Genomic DNA, 20,735 nt, shown 5'->3' on the forward strand with positions numbered 1-20,735 from the left:
AAATGGACCAAAAATGATCCAATATTTCGGCCAAAACAAGAGAGCACAAGATGCTCTTTTGTCTTTTATTTGTTTTGATAAAGCATGATAGTGACTTGTCATATGAAACTTTTATCATGCTATATCTTACACTAGTGTTCCCTATACACTACATATTCTAAACAATAGCTAAAGACAAAAGGAAAAAGATTCCTACACTTGATGATGCCACCGGTTTTGGCACATAAAATGAGCATTTTTGTTGCTCATTTTTCTAGTTGTAGTCTTTGCTTGTTTTTGCATATGCTTCTCTCTAACCTTCCTCACATGCAAGTTCATAAAACTCTCTAAATATACTAATACTCATAATCTATTACTAGAGGTAGTAATACAAGAACATTAGGTATTATTAAGGTAATATTTCTACTACATATCTAGTTAATATTAGTAGGATTTTTGGGATTAATCTTGGGTGCAATTTATTGGAGTGGCTTCTATACTTGGAGTCTTAGGAGGATCATCCATCATATTTAGCTCAAGAACAAGTGAAGGAAGGTGACCTTACTTGTGCCCATATATTTCGAACCATATAACAATGTAAAGAACATTGTTTTTCTTATAAATCTTTCATTTTGTTATGCATGCACTGGATCTTAAGAACAAATAATTAACAAGTTAATTAGTTCATTATTAGAGGAGTCTAATAATAGGTATATGAACCTAACAGGACTAACAGTGGAATAACAGCAGAATAAACTAGTCCTTATGCGGAATAATACTGCAATAACAGCAGAATAAATTAGTCCTTATGTATAATAATAGTGCAATAACAGCAGAATAACAATAGAATCACAGTTGAGAAAAAACCGCCATTGACAGTTGAATAGAAATGGATAGCGTTTGTAGAAAGCAAAGGTAATATAGGAAAGCTTAATTAAACTAGAATAACAGTTGAATAAGTGTAGACTAATAGTGCAATAACAGCAGAATAACTGCTAATTATGCGGAATAATACTACAATAACAGCAGAATAATGGTAGAATAACAGTGGACTAAAAGCAGTCTAAACCACTGCATTTACACTTGACTAAATTTACACTTTAATAAAAATGAATAGTTTTAACAAAATAATGCTGGACTAACAGTGGAATAACAGAAGAATAAACTAGTCCTTATGTGGAATAATGCTGCAATAACAGCAGAATAAACTACTTATTATACGGAATAATAGTGCAATAACAGCAGAATAACGGTGGAATAACAACAGAATCACAATTGAGAAAAACCGCCATTGACAGTTGAATTGAAATGGATAGTGTTTGTAGAAAGAAAAGGTAATAGGAAAGCTTAATTAAACTAGAATAACAGTCGAATAAGTATAGACTAATAGTGTAATAACAGCAGAATAACTGCTCATTATGCAGAATAATACTGCAATAACAATAGACTAATAGGAGAATTAGAATAAAAATGGATAGTGTTTGAAAAAAGTAAAAGTAATATGAAAACTCAATTAAATTAGAATAACACTGAAATAACAGTAGACTAATAGGGGAATAACAGAATAATAAACTACTTATTATATAGAATAATAGTGCAATAACAGCACACTAATGGTTTAACAAACAGTTTACACTAACTAGTAAAGCACAACACTAGCTCCACAAAAGTACAGCTGAAAATTAACTTAAGAAAAACGATAATAATACTTCAGTACGAGATGCCAAAATACATATCAAATACTTAATCCGACTCTACTGGATACACAACAGTCAGCGGTACAACATTCACTACGGCGCCTGATTCTTCACTTGTAGCAAAAGATTTGGGTTTCAAGTCTTTCAACTTGTTCTTAGTTGACGCCAAACCCAAGGTCTTAGGCCTTTGATTCTCACAAGACTCCACCTTATCAAGGACTAACTGCCTATAGACATTGATATCAGCCAAATCAGAGAAGCCGATATTTCTACACAAAAGCTTCGACGAGCTACCTTGCTGTGAAGATTGGACTCAAATACGTTGCCACCATATTCAGCCATTGTATACAACAAGAAACAACTATACTCGGTATCCAGTTGTTCCTTCTTTTTCCATCTAAATGGAACATCCACGACTTCAAAGTTGTGGCAATCTTTAGACTTCATAACATTATTAGACTCCATAAACATATGAATATGGTTTGCCACAATCTCTGCCAGTCTTCTGTAGTCGGCTAAAATTTTGCCCTCATGAGTCTTGTTGTCACGAAAATCAATAGTTTCATTTATAAAGTTGATGCAGAAACAAGAGTAGTGATCATTGTATAGAATGGGCACAAACACAAGGTCAGAGTTCAGTCGACATCTTCCTTTGCAGGACTGTAAAAATATATTCCAAAATTGCAACAGCTTTTTACCCGAATTGTCAACAGGGCTTGAGGAATCAAAGTTTTCTAACAGTGAATAAAGAGCATCCTCCTAAAAAGAAAGCATAAACAACAAAATATAGTGCACAAGTGTCAAATTTATATCACTACTTATGAGTAAATAAGTAGGTAATAATGCAAAATAGCAAAGGAAAAAACAAATACCATATGACGAAGTCCGAAAAATATTGAGCTTGGTTCTGAACGTTCCTCAAACTCCAACGAATTAAAAAGAGTCGACCAAACGTTGACTACTCTTGTTGACATCATAGCAGTTGCATCTACAATGGAAACAATATCCCCCTGTCCAAAAAGATGCCGACGTCCTCGTTGTACACCACTAACATCTTAATGCATTCACAAAAATAACATATGATAAGAACAGTGGAATTAAAGTGGTATAACAAATTGAATAACAACCAATAACAATGAATAATAACAAAATTAACAGTATAATTACAGTGGACTAACAGCGGAATAATAGTGGTATAACAGTAGAATAACAGTTTAATAACAGCAGAATAATAACGAAATTAACAGTGGAATTACATTGGACTAACAGCGAAATAATAGTGGTATAACAGTAGAATAACAGTTCAATAACAGCAGAATAACAAAGGGAATTAATAGTGGAATTACTAATACTAGTTTGGCACTAGTACTTTGACAAAATAACAGTATAATAACAGGAGATTAACAGAACAATAACAGTGAAAAACAAAAAGACTAACTGAACAGGAACACCACAATCAAAGAAATGAAAATCGACACATACTCTTCTTTCAAGCGAGCGTCTTCACGAAGAACAAAGTCCACCACTTGCTTCCGCACCTTTAACATCTTAGAGAACTATTTTTTGTTTATCCGAAACAAATCCGACACCGCAACATAACTACTGTCCTCTGGCCCGCAATCCATAGAGCAACCCAGCCCATCGTCTGACCTACCCCTTTTACGGCTACCCAAAGCCGACTTTGGACTCATGGTGCTATCGACAGCCATGCTTCCCACTTGACGGCTGGCGGTAGAGGTGTTTGTAGAGAATTGAGTGCTATCGGTGACTGTAGCAGAAACGATAGGCTCGACAACAGGCTGCGTCATCTTAACATTTTTACCAACAGTTTTCACCCTGCCAGAACCAGGACGTTTCTTAGCGCTTTGAGAAACCCTCACTTCTGTATCCTCAATACGCTGTTTCTCTTCAAGCACACTAAGGGTTTCCTTTCTCGTGCTGTTCACCTCCTCCAAAGTTTTCAACATATCACCCCTGGACTCGTTCATATCAGACAGCACCAACAAGGCAGTGATCTCAGCGCGGTAAAGTGCTCTTGAATCACGATTACTCAAGTCAAAATCAAAAATAGTTCCACGGTAAAAGAGCATGTGCAACATCGTATATACACCGCAGTCCAAATTTTCAATCTCAGCGGTTTGCGGGGTAAAAAGGGACGTATATACACCGCAGTTCTCATGTAACACCCCTGATTTTCGGCTAAATTAAAACTAACTTTTACATATAAAACGCACCGAAATACAAAGATATTATAGTTAATATACAAAGTCTCTTCTTACAAAATGTTTAAAATAAAATATACAAGATAGGAAATGAAATAAAACTTTTACAAAGTCTCTAAATAAAATATTGTCTTGAAATAAATCCTTTTTGAACAGCAGCGGAAGTCGCCTGAAAAGAAAATCAGAAGACAGAAAGGAACTACCCCCATGACGAGTAGCCCAGAAGGGAGAAAACACGTCAGCCGGAAAGTTGAGTAACAGATAATACCTCAATAGAAGCAGAATAGTTTTTGGTCATGACGTAGAAACACAGACATGTAAAAATAAATATAAACACAGAAAATAATAAAAACACTCCCCGTTAACTCATCTCATACTCAAACCTACTCCATAATATAAAACACTCTCTCGTGCCAATAATTAACCAAGTTTCATCTCATTACTCCGTCTCACTCATTACTCCGTCTCATAACATAACACTCCATAGTAACCAAGTATCGTACTGTTATCGTCGGACCTAAGACTAGGACAAGGGGTGAGTGAACCGGCGGATAAGACCGCGAAACAATACGTCCATCTCAATATCGATTTTAAACTCAAATAATAACTCAATAACCATGGTCACTCTGGACCGTAAACATAACTCGGCTCGAAGGCCCCATAACTCATAACTCAATACCAGTAACCAATTTCAATTTCAATATCGATATTGTCAAAGGTTCAAAGAACCGTGCTCAACGCTTAGAATAAAACTCTAAGCTACTCACCCACAAGTCAAGGTCAACAGATTCGACAATTTAAGCACAATACTAGTTTACAGCCATAATCACAAAATAATTCACTTTAAACTTATCAACAACATACCAAATCATCAACATTATCTACGTAGCATAAACTTTATAACACCCCCCATTTATTTAAGAGCCTTTACTAGGCATTCCTAGATAAATGAACGTGTTACCATCTCAGTTACCTGAGGTAGTGAATACAAAGGTAAACGAAACCACAGTACTTTAAATAAATATAATGTTTAAATGGTCTTATTACATAATCCAAATTAAATAACTAAACTAATAAATACAACTGCAGCGGAAAAACTAAATAATACGAATAATAAATATTGTTTAAGGTGATCTAGACAGCTAAGTAAAAGCCATATCCTCTCGAGAGAAGTATCCTAGTCTTTTTGTTTGAGTTAGTTGGTTACGAGGACGTAACCCTTTTTTTAGGGGGATAGGATGTAACATCTCGTATTTTATAGCATTTTTATGATAAATTTAATAATAAAAGTATCTTGTGAGGGATTTAATAAGAAATTTAGTTGAAATTTATTTGAGATATTATTTCTTTTGTTTAGGTATTTTGATGAACTTCGGGACGAAGTTCTTTTTAAGGAGGGAAGACTGTAATACCCCTTATTTTAGACGGTAGAATTATATTCGAATATGTAAATTGATAGTTAATAATTTAATCAATTAAATAATAAATTATAAGACGGTAATAAAATAATTAAATAATAATTGAAACGGAAATAATGTGGGCCGTGTATATTAGGTATGTAGTCGGGTTTGTAATTGTTGGTGATTACTAATACTAATATGGGAGTAATTAAAAAGAAAAGGGAAAATAAAGATAATTACTTTAAGGAAACTTCCTCCCTCTTTCCTTCCCACATATATATAAATAGGCTATTATATCTACCCATAAGCATACAAAAACATAAAAACACAATAATTGATCTAAGGCAAGGGAGAGAAAGATCTAAGGGAGAAAAATAAGAGAATTCATCCAATTATTGTTGTCTGAAGGTAAGACCGTCTCAATTTATATTTATGTAGTCGTATTTAATTAAATTATCATTTAAACTCTGTATAGACCATCATGAACCTTGCCGTTACCCTTATTAGTTGGCCTTGACCGTGAGGATGTTAGTGGGACCTGTCGTGGCAGTTGTCGACCACCGTGGAAGGCGAATTTCGCGTCTAAAGTTATGGTTGTCGCGGATTTAAGACGGGTTTAGTGACTTATTGGTTGGACGAATAAACGCGGGACTTGGGTGGATGGATAGCTCGGCTATGGGCGGTCTTAATGGTGGTGTCAGGGTGGCTTGAGGTGGTGGTTGGTGCGGTGAGCTGTCGGGTTGTGGTGGTTCTCGCGGGTTTAAGCTGTTTAGGTGGGTTGTGAGTCGTTTGGTGGGTCGTGCTTGGTTGTAGCAGGTGGTGGAACCACCGTGGGTCAAGAGAGACCACGGTGGTGGCCACGGGTGGTCATGGTGGCAGTAGGGTGGTGATTTGGTCGGGTTTTGTTGTTTTCGTGTTGGGTTTTCAGGAGCTGTTTAGGGCGGGGTTTAGGGGCCTGTATAGGAGGTTTTAGGTGGTGATTAAGGGTTGTCGGGGTTGGCCGTGGTGCAGGTTAGAGCGTGGCAGGATTGGGTGGTAGTGTCGATGGCTAGGGGTGTCGTAATAGGCTGGTTTTGGTTAGGGGTTTGGGACTCGGTTTTACCGTGTTTGGCTGAGTTGGTTGTATTTGTTTCACACAGGTTTCACGCTTGTTTGTGGGAGTGTGCATATGAGTATTTTATTTTATTTAATTAGTTAGTAAGTCGGGTTTACGTAAAAAGAGGCATTTCGACGAAAGGATGAGAGAGAAAGTAGTGAGAGAAAGTTCTTCAAATTTCTGAAAGATTGCTTACTTCTGACGCAAGATGGCTCGAACTAAGAAATCTAACAAAAATCCTTTAATCAATTCAGGACATAAATAAAAAAAAAAAAAGTAGTGATGATCTTAGTTTTCGATCATTGAATAAGGGGAAAACCCCAGTTCGTCATCTCAAATTTTCGTCGTTGGATTTAGAGTCTGACCTTGAATCAATTTTGGAGGATGAAGCTGATAGTATGGAGGAACCAGAAGCGGAAATTTCATCTGAGCCTAGTCAACCCTTGCTTCGATTTTCAAAGGAGGATGTTGCGGGTGAGATTTCTTATTGGTCTTCGTCATATACTGCTATGTCTTAGGTGCTAATCCTCCTAGCAATGTTATTACTGGTTTTGTTTAGCGTGTTTGGCAAACTAATGGGGTTGACAAGATCTCATTCCTGCCAAATGGAATTTTTTTAGTGTGTTTTAAGACGAAGGCACAACAGCAGATGGTTCTTAACAATGGGCATTTAATTTTTGATAATAAACCTGTTATTATCAATTAATAGAAGCCTGATGTTGGGTTGGTAAAACACGATGTGTCGAAGATACCTATCTGGATGAAAATTTATGGACTAGACATAAAATTCTGGAGATTAGAATGTTTGAGGAAACTTAGTGGTTGTGTTAGCCAATTCATCAAATGTGATGATGCAACCTCGAATAAGGGTTTTTTGGGGTATGCTCGTGTTATGATTGAGGTGAAAATTGGTCAACAGTTTCCTATTGAGCTGCCTTTTATGGATGAGAATGGGAAGCCTCAATGTGTACGTCTTGCTTATGATTGGTTGCCAATAACATGTACTGGTTGTAAAGGAATGGGACACACTGTGGATGTCTGTAGGAAGGGGGAACCTAAAGCTGGGGTGAAGAAGGTCTGGGTTCCTAAGAAGACCCAAGGCCCTATCAGGAAAAACCCAGTACTGCAGAAGAATCAACAGAAGTCACAGCCTGAGATTCAGTCAGCTCCTGCTATACCTGCTGGTGGCCTGGTTACACCAATTGTAACACCAATTGTTGGGACTAAGATTCCAGTGGTGGAGGTTTCCTTTCCAAGGAGGCTTATTACCAGAATGATGAAAGGGGATAATGGTGGGAAAAAAGTCTTTACTCTTGGAGGGCTGTCATTTATGGAGTCTTTGACTCATTCTTTACAAAAGAGTAGGACCAAATTGATTGATAAAATTATGATTGAAAGGGGAGAGAGTAGTCACTCTCAGACTGATAATGGAAAGTTGTGGTTTTTGGAATATTAGAGGGATGAATAGTAGTAAGAAAAAGGATGAAATAAAATGGTTTCTTAACCAGAATAAAATAGGTTTATTTGGGTTATTGGAGACTAAGATTAAGAATAGCAATTGGGTAAAATTAAGAGTAACCTTTGTGACAATTGGTCTCTATGCACTAATAACAATTGTCATAAGGGTTGTAGAGTGTGGCTTCTCGGGGATCCTACAATGTTCTCTGTATATGTTAGAGATATCACTGATCAGTGCATTCATGCTGCAGTCAGGGATAGATTGAGGCAAAAGAATTTTTGTATCACTATGGTGTATAGTTTTAATAAGCATGCTGAGAGAGAGAGAGAGTTTGTGGCATAGTCTGAGGAAGTATTATGGAATTACTAAAGAGGCCTGGGTGGTATGTGGTGATTTTAACACTATTCTGGACACTAATGAGAGGATAGGAGGGTCTCCTGTTACTTTGGCTGAGATGGCTCCCTTTCTGCAGGTAGTCCAGGATTGTGAATTGTATGAAATCTCGGCCAATGGATCTTATTATACATGGAATAATAAGCATGAGGAGGATGACGAGATTTATAGTAGAATTGATAGGGTGCTTATAAATGAAGAATGGCTACAGGTGTTTGGTACTAGTTTTGCTACTTATCTACCTGAGAGCCTTTTTTATCACTGCCCATGTGTGATACAATTTGAGGAGAATATAATACTTAGGAAAAATTCCTTTAAGTATTACAATATGTGGTCACAGGCCAGTAATTTTGAGGAAGTTGTCACTGCTGGATGGAATGTAACTGTGCAGGGGACCAAAATGTTTAAGGTTGTCCAAAATTTGAAGGGGCTAAAATAGAAGCTGAAAGAACTTAATAAGGAGCAATTTAGTGATATTGAAAACTTACCCCATATCACTGAGCTCTCTTTGAAGCATTTTCAAGAAAGCCTAAGATCTGATCCTCTTAATAAAACGCTTTGTGCTGCTGAAAAAGAATGTGCCAAAGAACTGAATTTTTTGATCAAGGCAAGGAGTACCTATTTGAGTCAAAAGGCTAAACTGAAGTGGCTTGACATGGGAGGTGACAACACACTACTACAGAATTCATCAAGGACATCAGTGGATGGACATCGGATTTTTGAAAAAACAGATGTAATAAGTTTGCACATCGGATTTTTATAAAAGTCTGATGTAATTATATTATATGGACATCGGTTGTTATTTTCAACCCATGTCCATTATAATGGACATCGGATTAAATTACAACCCATGTCCATATAATCCTCAATTTGGGCGCAAAAAGAAAACAATTCCCCCGCCCCAAATTATTTTCACTAGCATACTGAGACAAACCCAAACCCTTAGCTTACTCGATCATCCCTTTCTTCTCTATACATCCTTCATCCCTTAGCTTCTTCACTTCAAAACCCGATCAAAAATCCAAAATCCTAGCTGCTGCTGCTGCTTCATCGTTCATCCCTTCTTCTCTCATCACCGGCGACATCATCCTTCTTCTCTTCACCGGCGATATCATCAGTCTTCGTTCTCATCACCTCGCGACATCAAACCCTAGCTGCTGCCGCTTTTCTTCTTTTGCTCTTTATTATTAGGTAATTAATCTTCCCCTATCATTTATATATTTATTCTCGATCATTTTATGGTTTATTTGAATATTTTACTTGAAATGGTTTTTGATTTGTTTGTAATTTTGATCAAGAATGAATTATAGGGTTATAATTTAATTGATAATCTAATTGGGGGTTTATTATTATACATTGCTATTATTGTATTACATGCATTTATATTCCTGGTTTATATATGAATGATACTCGTTGTTAGTTGAATTGTTGTTTGTTTAAGTGATGAATTTGTGTATAAGCAGATGAGCCAGTATTAATTATTTTGGCACTGCTTCTGCTTGAATTTTGCCATTTAGTTTTTTAATAATCATTCGAAAGTTTCAAACTTGACTATTAGATTATCAAACTTATCATTCTAATGTTTAGTTGAATTGGGTCTCTTTTGATGTGGTTGTATGAGCAGATTAGTTGGTAGTTGTGTGAATGTATGGTCTGTGAAAGAATGTATGTGAATGTATGCTCAAATTGGGGGTTTCTATGGTCTGTGATTAGCATGTGTGAATGTGTAGTGAATGTATGGTCTGTGATTAGCATGTTTGAAAATCTGCTTACTATTTTCAAATCAATACGTTGTAGCATAAAAAGCATGTAAATAAACAAAGTAAGGAGTAAAAGTAAGGTAGAATGTTAATTAAGGAGTAGAGAGTTAAGTAATTAGGTGAAGTGATGAACTCGAAAATAGTAAGCGATTTTAACCCTCTTCCCTATTATTGCAAGAATTTGGAGTATGGATATGGATCGCGAATGGATGTTTGTTGATCGTTTGGATTCAAGATATAGGGAAGGGGTGGAATATTTTGTTAGACATGCTATGAATAATGCAGAGAATGTGGAACAACTTTTCTGTCCATGTGTTAAATGTGGGAATAATGAGTATGTTGATGCGGTAGAATTGGAAAGTCACCTCCTAATTAATGGTATTGACAAGAGTTATACAAGGTGGATTTGGCATGGGGAGGATGTGCTGCCCACTTTGTGTAGTAATTTAGGGGATGATAGCGACTTTGAGGGAGAGGATTTTGATGAAAATGTTGATCGAATAGACAATCTTATAAATGATTTGAAAAAATCCGCTGTAGACCCAAGTGAAATTGAGATGTTTGATAGGCTGTTTGGTGATGCAATAAAACCCTTGTACCCTGGTTCAACTTTCACACGCCTATCAAAGAACTTTAAAATTGTATAGTTTAAAGGCTAAAAATGGATGGAGTGATAAAAGTTTCACAACTTTGCTTGAGTTTTTGGGTCAGATGTTACCGGAAGGCAATGAACTCCCTAGGCGTACGTATGATGCTAAGAAATTTTGTGTCCAATGGGAGTTGATTATGTAAAAATACATGCATGTCGTAAGGATTGCATTTTGTTTCGGAAAGATTATAAAGAATTAGACAAATGTCCAAAGTGTGGGAGTTCACGTTATAAGTTGCCGAAAAAGAATTCCACAAATAGTAAAGGTGTCCCAGTTAAAGTCTTGTGGTATCTTCCCATTATCCCAAGATTTAAAAGAATGTTTGCAAATTTAAAAGAGGCGAGAAACTTAATTTGGCATGCTGGTGGTGATGGTAGAATTTTAGATGACAAAATTCGTCATCCCGCCGATTCAACTCAATGGAAAAGCATAGATCATTTGTTTCCGAATTTGGGTCGATGCTAGAAATTTAAGGCTTGGACTATGTACCGATGGTATGAATCCATTTGGTAATCTAAGTAGTCATGAGTACGTGGCCTGTTTTGCTAACAATTTATAATTTGCCTCCTTGGTTATGCATGAAACGTAAATATCTTATGATGTCACTACTAATTTCCGGGCCTAAGCAACCTGGAAATGACATAGATGTTTACTTGGAACCATTGATGGATGATTTAAAGTTATTATGGGATGAAGGGGTAGAGGTATATGATGCTTATCGTGGTGAGACTTTTAACCTACGTGCCATGATATTTTGCACCATTAATGACTTCCCGCATATGGCAACCTATCTCGGTTATACTTGTGAAAGGGGCTAAAGCTTGCCCAATTTGTGAGGAGGATACAATTTCTGATCGTTTAGTTCATGGAGGAAAGAATGTGTACCTTTGTAGCAGAAGGTTGCTCCACCGTTCACACCCTTATAGGAAAAAAATGAAGCCATTTAATGGAAAACAAGAACTTAGAAACCCTCCAAATATTTTAAGTGGGAAAGAGGTTTATGAGAAAGTGAAAAACATTGAAAATAATTTTGGAAAACCTTATAAGAGAAGTGATGGGACCTTATATAAAAAGAGGTCTATATTTTGGGATTTACCATATTGGAAACATTTGTCCGTGAGACATTGTATTGATGTCATGCACGTGGAGAAAAATGTGTGTGAGAGCCTTATTGGCACACTTCTCAACATCCCTGGTAAAACAAAGGATGGTGTCAAAGCAAGACAAGATATGGCTGCTCAAAATATACGACCAGAACTAGCACCACAAATTAGAGCGTCAAGGACCTATTTACCCCCAGCTTGTTATACTTTGTCACGAAATGAAAAAAAAAAGTGTGTGTGAATGTTTACATGGGGTGAAGGTTCCGCAACGCTATTCATCGAACATAAGAAATCTTGTGTCTATGAAAGACTTAAAACTGGTGGGTTTGAAATCACATGATTGTCACACTTTAATGCAACAATTACTACCCGTTGCGCTTCGTGGAGTTCTGCTTAATCATGTTCGGGGAGATATTATTCGACTTTGCTATTTTTTCAATGCAATATTTAGCAAAGTTGTTGACTCAGATACATTGAATACATTACAACGAGATGTTATTACTACTATGTGTGAACTTGAGATGTTTTTCCCTCCTTCCTTTTTCGATATAATGCAGCACTTAGTAGTACATTTGGTGAGGGAAATTAAGATTTGTGGACCGGTATTTTTAAGAAATATGTATCCATTTGAGCGATATATGAAGCCTTTAGCCGCCTATGTAAGAAACCAAAACAGGCCAGAAGGTTGTATGATTCAGGGTTATATTGCAGAAGAGGCCCTACAGTTTGTCAATGAGTACATGTCCAATGTTGAACCTATTGGGCTTCCGACATCTCGACATGAAGGAAGACTACAGGGGACAAGGTACTCTTGGCAAAAAAGTAGTAATCGCTAATCCAAAACCCTTGATCGTGCACACTTGTATATTCTCCAACACATGGTGGATGTGCATCCATATTTAGAGAAGCATCAAACCCTTCTAAGTGCTCAAAATCCTTCTAAAGGAGAAAGGTGGTTAGCAATGGAGCATAATCGGTTATTTCGTAAATGGTTCTCTCGATGAAGTAGATAACGAGTCACATTACTTGAGCGTGAGAAAGTCTCTGATGAGGTAAGGTGGTTAGCACATGGACCTAGTTTTCATGTGTTAACTTATCAAGGTTATGACGTCAATGGGTACTCCTTTTACACTAAGGATCAAGATGATAGAAGTACTATGCAAAATAGTGGAGTAGCTTTGATGGCTATGTCAATGAGTGTTGCTAGTGCTAAAGATACTAGACCTGCTTATGATGCTCAGCCATACTTTGGGGTCATCAAAGAAATTTGGGAGTTAGACTACGTTCGCTTTAGGATACCCGTTTTCCGTTGTATGTGGGTTGAGCATAATAAGGGCGTTCGAGTTGATAGGATGGGTTTCACGTTGGTAGATTTCTCACGTGAAGGATACAAATCGAGCCGTTCATTATGGCTAATCGTGCAAGACAAATCTTTTATATTAAAGATCCAAATGGATGAGAAGTGGTCTATTGTCCTTCATGGTAAGAAGAAATTTGTGGTTAAAGAAGCAATGGATGAAGTGGATGACGAATTGCCTCCTTTTTCTTCTGGATTGCCGCCTACGACTACTGATGATGTAGATGACTTTTATCTACGAGATGACCATGAAGAAGGGTTATGGGTTGACCTAGAAAAAATCAGTAGCTAGTTTTTGTTTGCAACTTTATGGGTTGACTTTTATGTTAAGACAATTGCTCTCACTCATTTTTCTGTTTGTTTGTTATGTTTTTATTTTAAGACAGTATTTTCATTTTAATGTCTTTCCTATTTTTAGTTGTTTAAGTCACTGTACTTATCATTTATCATTAGAGCTGTATTTTGGAGTAATTTGATTTTGAGAGTCAATTCACCCTAAAAAGCATCCTGCAGAGCACGGGTCGTTATTTTAAGTAATAGTCGTCTCTCAACTCAGTACTTATTTTCACTTGTTCCTTACTTTAACATCTGACCTAATGTCTTCCTTATGTTCAATTACTTATGATTTTTATATCTATGAGAGCAATTGCATACATCTAGCTGCTAGGAGGTAATTAAGTTTACCTTGTTTCAGTAAAATAGTTTTCTTGCTGTACATGTTCGCTGTATTTTGTCCATTTTCTGATCTGTTTTAATTTATTTTGATGCAGGTCATCATGGCTTCATCAAGACCATGTAGTAGTACAACTCGTCCAAGAAAGATCAAAAGCGTGGTGCTTATGAAGGAGTTGACAACATTACGTGATCAAGGTAAAAAGCTTAAAGTAGAATTTGATTCTGATGGTGAGCCAATTGAGAAGATTGGTGCTAAGTATACAAGTTATGTTGGTCTACTTGGACGCTCGAAAGTGCCAATTACCATTCGTACATGGAAGCATGTGGGAGAGGAGCTTAAGTCAAGATTTGGGATGAGGTTTTGGTAAGATACTAATTAATTTTCCCGCTTATTATTAATGACAAATTTTGGACATTCGAAATCACATATGATGTTTTGGCATTTGTAGTCGGGTTTTGACATTCCAAAGACAAAGTACCAAAGAAGTTATCAAAATTGCAAATACCACGTGGACAAACTTTAAGTCAAAATTGACTGCAGTGTATGTTTATCGAAAACCCCTAAAGGTCGAAAGTTGCTGTTGAGACTGATCCGGTAAAAGAAGTATCCTTACATCAAATCAAGTATGGAAGGAGTTTAAAGAGTCTCGATCGTTAGAAGAATTTAAAGTAAGTACTTAGATTCGATTCGTTTATATTTTAGTATCATCTTTGGTAGTAATAAATAAGTTCGTATTCTCGCTAATAAGTCGTTCTCTTTTATTTTTGCAGGGCTATAAGTAAGGTTGCTTTAGCAGAGGCGAGTAAGAACAAGTACCCTCACAGAATGTCTCGTGGAGGATATCGAAAAGCCAAGCAGAAATTGGAAGAAAAATTGAAAGCAAAATTGAAGATCAAAGAACAAGAAAAAGAGAAAGGAACGGGGATAGACGACTCAGCAGAAGAAAGTAGTCAAACCCCAACTATCATAAAACGAGGTGACTTATGGATAGAGGGAAGAGTAGGCAATGACGGAGCATGTATAAATTCGAGACCGAAAAATAGTTGAAGAGCTGGTGAGTACTCCATTTCGTTTATCACTACTCAAGAAAAATCATATATAATACTCCATGCCATGTGCTACAATTTAATGAAAATAATTGCAAACAGGAAGTGTTGAAGAAAAAGGTCAAGAAAGGAGAATTTGTACCTAGGGAAAAAGTTGATGAATTGACAAAAGCGCTTGGAACTGCTGAGCATTATGGTCGTGTTAGAGGTGTTGGGGGTCGAGTCGGGCATAAGCGATTTGGCGATGCAAACGAACTCGAGATGAGAGTACTACTGTCATTTCACCAGAGTTTTTAGAGAAGCTTACAAAGCAGATCACAGAACAAGTGAGGTCAGAGGTTTATAAAGACTTTGAAAAAATGATGGGGAGAAATGACAAATGGGAATGTTAGTTATTCCGTTCACAATGAGAAAGACGCAGCTGAGGTCGAGATGAATTGCAACAGTGGGAATGTTAGTGATCATATTTCTGATCCATTTGATGCCATACCTGAGAAGGTAATTAAATCTAGCAACAATTGACTATGTTAGTGATCATATATATATTTCTGAATTGATAATAAACATTTTACTTATGCTGCTGGTTGCTTGCTTGTCCACTGCTCCGCAGGGATTTGAATGTGAGCTAGCTGTGCAAGATACTGATGACTTCACTAAGGTGGCACTTGGACGAGTATTCAAGACCACAAGTCAGGCATCAGTTTGTCACGGTAAAAAAATTGGAGCAGAAACGTTCAGGGTATGCATTTACGTTCTCATGGAAGGTAAGGATGACACACCATTACCTATACCAACTGAGGAATTTGCTACTGTTGGTGATGCCCTTGGTTCCTTTGTACTTTGGCCGAAAAATGGAATCACTTTACGCTACGTAAAGGTATGAAAGCCATACAGTTAACCGTCTTTTTTTAGTTCTTGCCACAGAAAGCAAGCTCTAATAATTATAGGTGTAATTCTTTTTTCCCAGGAATGTCAGAAAAACCTGGAATCAGAGAGAGGGGAGAAGACAGGGGAGAAGATGGGGGAACAGACTGGGGAAAAGATTACGGAAAAGACTGCGACGACACCTAAACCCAAAAGACGGAAGACATCTGGAACTTCTAATTCCCAGAAAGTAGAAAGTGGTAAAAGTAAGATAAGTGGTGGTGGATCAGTGACAAGATCAAACAACCAGTTGAAAGCGCTTTTGGACCAAAATTATGATTGTAGACGATTACTGACAAGGGTAGTTAGTGTGATGCGCGATAATCAAGTGACCGATGTTAATTTGATCGAAAATGTCCTAGGATCCAAGAAAAGGTTGCGCCTCGCCAAGGAAGACATAGCTTCATTGTTGAACATGAATAAGATCTCCCTTGGAGTCATTGACACTTTTCTTGGGTATGTATACTACAATTATTGCATCTCATTATTTAGTTTTGCATTGGTTATTCAATCAGCAACATCTACTGTATTGGTTATTCAAACTGCAACATCTACTGCCACCACGTCGAGTAGGTTTGCGAAGCTACTCGTTACGCTCGTTCCTTTAACTTTTAATCTGCTTCCATGGAAAAGGTTGATTATTTACCGTAAATGTTGGTTATACTTATACGTATATTGTTATAGGTACTTGGATAGCATCCGTGACCAAAGAAATGTACGGGTTCTTATGTCTAGAAATTATTTCACAAATAGGCTATGCCTCAGATAAAGCAGTAACCATACTTTCTAAAAGGATGAAAGACTTGAAAAGGAAATTTTACATCACTCCATATTACGATGAGTAAGTGCTGATCAACCTTGCCTTTTAAATAAACAAAACTGTCACCATTTATTATTGATTATCATGTAAATAAGTTACAAATTATTTACAAAGGATCATTGGATGCTCGTTGATCGACGTTGCTTGATCATAATCAAGTGCATTGGTTCGACTCACTAGGAAAGTCGGTCTTAGTCAAAGTTGAGATCTTTAATTAATGCGTAAGTTCATCTTAATAGTTCATTTATTGATATGCACATAAATAAATGTTCAACTGATTAGAACATTAAAAATGGCAACTATTATTGGCTGACAATCATTTATTTGAAACCATGTTTATATTTAGATCGGTAAGAGTATACGGCTACAATGGTGGGGAAAGAATGCGTTCTCAAGCACCGCAATGGCTGCAACATAATGTAAGTTGTTGCTTATTATGACGACAAATTCAATGTCTGATCATCAATCACTTTTAATTGACAAAGTCATGTTATTGGTTTAATTCTTGTCGAGTTGTTGTTTTAGTGTGCTCGTCAACAAGGTGTTGTAGAATGCGGGTACTACGTCATGAGGTACATGCTGGAAATCGTCACGCGTTCTAATCCAACAAAAGCTATCAATGAGGTCAGTTTCGACATAGCAAAACTCGGTATTTTTTCAAGTAATTATCCTACTTTGACCTGCTGCCTATACGCATTGTGGGCGAACCTGCTGCCAATTCAATGAGCTAGCTCCTGCACCCTCTTCCCTTAATTATTAGCTTATATGAAGCTGCCCTTGTGAGGCCATGTCTGACTGCCCCATTGTCATTAATATGCATTACAGGTTTTTCAAGACACCACGCCATATTCACAAGAAGAATTAGATGAGGTTCGGGACTTGTGGGCGAACTATTTTCTCAATATCTAGCCGTAGATAGCTAGCTAGCGTAGTAATGTATTAGGTAGTTGCATTTTGAAAAACTGATTACATGATCTGTAAGACCATATGTTATGTTGGCTGGGATTTGTTATGGCCTTTGTTGTTGTTCGTTAGTTGTTGAATTCGGATGACGGAGACGGTTGCGTTGTATGTTGATTGGGATCGGTTTTTATTAATTGAAATTGATCATTTTGGTTGAATGGCAGTTGGCATGTTTTGTATTAATGTTTTGGCATTCAAATTGGTGTAATGCAATATGAATTGGCCTGCTCTTTTCAAATTTTTTTTTAAAAAAAAAAACAATATAAAGGACAGCGGATTTATAAAAGTTCGATGTAATTCTAGCTTCAAAGGACATGGGCTTTCTATAAAAATCTGATGTACATTACACATATGGACATCGGATTAATGTTAAAATCTGATGTTCATTACTCATATGGACATCGGATATATTTAAAAATCCGATGTGCATATATTAATGGACATCGGTTTAAAGTCCCATGTCCATTACACCCCATATGGACGGGACTGAACTCTACATCGGCCTATAATCCGATGTCCATGTGTCTAGAAGTCCGATGTCCTTCATGATTTCTGTAGTAGTGACACTCATTTTTTTCATTCAAGTATCAAAAGAAGAAGATCACGAAATAAAGTGAGGGATATGAAAAACAATCTTTGCAGCACCTATACTGACATCAAAAAAAGCTTTTGAAGAGTATTATCAACATATTTTGGGTACTTCTCAGGAAGTACAGTCACTTAATGGAAGGGTGGTTAGAAATGGTAGGTGCTTAAATGAAAGACACCATGCTATCCTGTTAGCACCTATTAGTGATGATGAAGTGAAAGCAGCTATGTATGATATCCCTGGTAACAAGTCCCCTGGACCAGACGGATATAGTAGCTAGTTCTTCAAAGACAGTTGGCATATTATTGGGAGAGAGATCACTGAAGCCATAAAAGATGTGTTCAATTCTGGTAAATTACTTAAATAGTGTAATAATACCATTATTACTCTTGTCCCAAAGGTTGACATCCCTGAGACAGTTATGCAATTAAGACCTATTGCGTGCTGCAATACAGTTTACAAGTGTTTGTCCAAAGTTATTTGTAGTAGACTGAAGAAGATCCTCCCTGACATTACAAGTCCTTCTCAGAGTGCTTTTGTGGCAGGCCATGATATTGTTGGAAACATCTTAATATGTCAAGATTTAATCAAGTTGTACAAAAGAAAGAAATGCTCACCTATGATCCTGATGAAGTTAGACCTCCAAAAAGCCTATGACTCGGTGGAGTGGTCCTTTGTGCATGATATGTTTATCAAGGTTGGCTTTCCTGAGCAAATAGTAAAGCTAATCATGGAATGCATTTCCTCTTCTTCTTATTCTATTTCTCTGAATGGTGAAACGTTTGGGTTTTTTTAAAGGCAAGAGAGGATTGAGACAGGGTGACCCCCTTTCTCCTCTTCTTTTTACCTTATTCCTAGATTATTTGAGCAGAGTGTTGATGGAGATGCAGCAACATAAACGGTTTAAATTTCATCCTTTATGCAAACGAATAGGATTAACTCATCTTTGCTTTGCTGATGATTTAATTTTATTCTGCAAGGGGGAAAGGAGATCTATTGAGCTTATGCTAAGTGCTTGTGAACACTTTTCTAAAGTTTCTAGGCTGACAATTAACAAAACCAAGTCCACTTTTTACTGTAATGGAGTGGATGAAATGCTCATAAACAGTGTTGAAATGGCTATGGGAATGAATAGAGGAAAGGTTCCATTCAAGTATTTGGGAGTCAATGTTTCCTCTAAGAGATTATCAGTACTTGATTGTGCTTGTTTAGTTGAGAAGATGGATGATAGGATTCGTGGGATAGGCTCCAGACACCTCTCTTATGTTGGCCGTATAGTTTTAATAAAGTCTATATTTAGTACTCTGCATAATTACTGGGCAAGAATATTTATTCTACCTCGAACAGTCTTCAAGAATATTGAGGTTATGTGGAGAGACTATCTATGGCATGGTAAAGAGATCAAAGGTAGTCCAGCTCTAGTGGATTGGGAGAAAATTTGTAGACCTAAGAGACAAGGAGGTCTGGGCATAACTGATCTAGTAACTTGGAACACTGCTGCTTTAGGAAAGTATGTCTGGTGGGTGGAGAAGAAAGCTGACCACTTGTGGGTTAATTGGGTGCACGCTATTTATATTAAAGGGAAGGATTGAAAAGACTATAAACCTACTAATAGCATGAGTTGGGCATGGAGGAAAATATGTCAGGTGAAGGATATTCTTAAGGATTTTATGTATGGCAATTGGAGACAAGGAAATGCTAACTTCATCAGGACTGGCTACTCTTGGTTAAGGCCTGAGGTTGCAGCTGTGGACTGGCATCCTTGGATTCTTAACAGATGGCTGATTCCAAAGCATTACTTTATCAGCTGGCTCATCATTCAGTAAAGGCTCCTCACTCAAGTTCGTCTGATAAAAATGCGAATTACTTCTCGGAATTTATGCTACATATGTGGCTTGTATCCTGAAGACCATAACCACCTCTTTCTCAGTTGTGCTTATAATTCAACTTGCTGCAAGTTAATGGCGGATTGGTGCAAGGTACAGCTACCTACACAGAATTGTGTCCAACGGTGGCTGCACACTCGGTTCAGATCTTCCTGTAAAAAGAAAGTGATAGGGATCATCTTGGCTGTCCTGCTATACCACATTTGGTTATGCAGGAATAGATGTTATGTTGAAGATGTTCTCTTGCGTCCGGAGAAACTTGTAGATCAGGTTAAACTTGATGTTCGAAATAGGCTAAGTTTGATTACGTTGAAAAGTAAGAAAATGAATGTAATATCTTGGGTCATGAAACTTAGAACCTAAGGGATTACCAAAAAGTAAATTCCTAGGCTCGAATTGGATGTATGGTCTCTATTATTTTATATGAAAGCTTACATTTTCCCAAAAAAAAAAAAGTCGGGTTTACGTATTTATTAATTCGGGGAAAATAATTAATTAAATTATATTGTAATTAATTAAATTAATAATGAATTGAATAATTAATAGTTAAATTATAATATTTCGTTTAGGTGACGGTTTTGAAGTGGAGTATTTCTGATTATTTTATTAGACTGCTTTATTGGATTTGCCGCTGAGATAGGTTATCTATTCAACTTGAATGTGTATCTGTAATTTATCTGTTGATTAATAATCGAGAATTGGATGTTGGATGTTG

At 36.9% G+C, this 20,735-nt stretch overlaps 2 protein-coding genes and 1 long non-coding RNA gene across 3 annotated transcripts; all 3 read left to right on the top strand.

The window, feature by feature from the left end:
* Nucleotides 1-15,210: 15,210 nt before the first annotated feature.
* On the top strand, nucleotides 15,211-16,607 carry LOC141588523 (uncharacterized). Its single transcript, XM_074409961.1, has 4 exons — nucleotides 15,211-15,336; nucleotides 15,449-15,715; nucleotides 15,806-16,331; nucleotides 16,447-16,607. Exons 1-4 carry the CDS (start codon nucleotides 15,211-15,213, stop codon nucleotides 16,605-16,607), a joined length of 1,080 nt encoding a protein of 359 aa, XP_074266062.1.
* Nucleotides 16,608-16,776: 169 nt separating this feature from the next.
* Nucleotides 16,777-17,567, top strand: LOC141658922 (uncharacterized). The gene is made up of 4 exons (XR_012549525.1): nucleotides 16,777-16,803; nucleotides 16,929-17,001; nucleotides 17,108-17,206; nucleotides 17,408-17,567. It is a non-coding gene; the product is annotated as an uncharacterized LOC141658922 (long non-coding RNA).
* A 514-nt stretch (nucleotides 17,568-18,081) lies between these two features.
* Nucleotides 18,082-19,726, top strand: LOC141588524 (uncharacterized). Its single transcript, XM_074409962.1, has 4 exons — nucleotides 18,082-18,099; nucleotides 18,253-18,376; nucleotides 18,590-18,831; nucleotides 19,115-19,726. The coding sequence occupies exons 1-4, from the start codon at nucleotides 18,082-18,084 to the stop codon at nucleotides 19,724-19,726; spliced, it is 996 nt and encodes a 331-aa protein (XP_074266063.1).
* Nucleotides 19,727-20,735: the final 1,009 nt, after the last annotated feature.

This window comes from Silene latifolia, chromosome 6, assembly GCF_048544455.1.
Source record: "Silene latifolia isolate original U9 population chromosome 6, ASM4854445v1, whole genome shotgun sequence".
Taxonomy (NCBI): Eukaryota; Viridiplantae; Streptophyta; class Magnoliopsida; order Caryophyllales; family Caryophyllaceae; genus Silene; species Silene latifolia.

Excerpts from the sequence above, each read along its gene's own strand:
- LOC141588524 (XM_074409962.1), top strand. Across the intron at positions 18,377-18,589 it reads AGCTATGTATGATATCCCTG|TTTACAAGTGTTTGTCCAAA; the intron begins GTAACAAGTCCC and ends GCTGCAATACAG. Across the intron at positions 18,832-19,114 it reads TGCATGATATGTTTATCAAG|GGGGAAAGGAGATCTATTGA; the intron begins GTTGGCTTTCCT and ends TTATTCTGCAAG.
- LOC141588523 (XM_074409961.1), top strand. The coding sequence starts at position 15,211 with ATGACAAATGGGAATGTTAGTTATTCCGTTCACAATGAGAAAGACGCA. Across the intron at positions 15,337-15,448 it reads TTGATGCCATACCTGAGAAG|GGATTTGAATGTGAGCTAGC; the intron begins GTAATTAAATCT and ends ACTGCTCCGCAG. Across the intron at positions 16,332-16,446 it reads ATCTACTGCCACCACGTCGA|GTACTTGGATAGCATCCGTG; the intron begins GTAGGTTTGCGA and ends ATATTGTTATAG.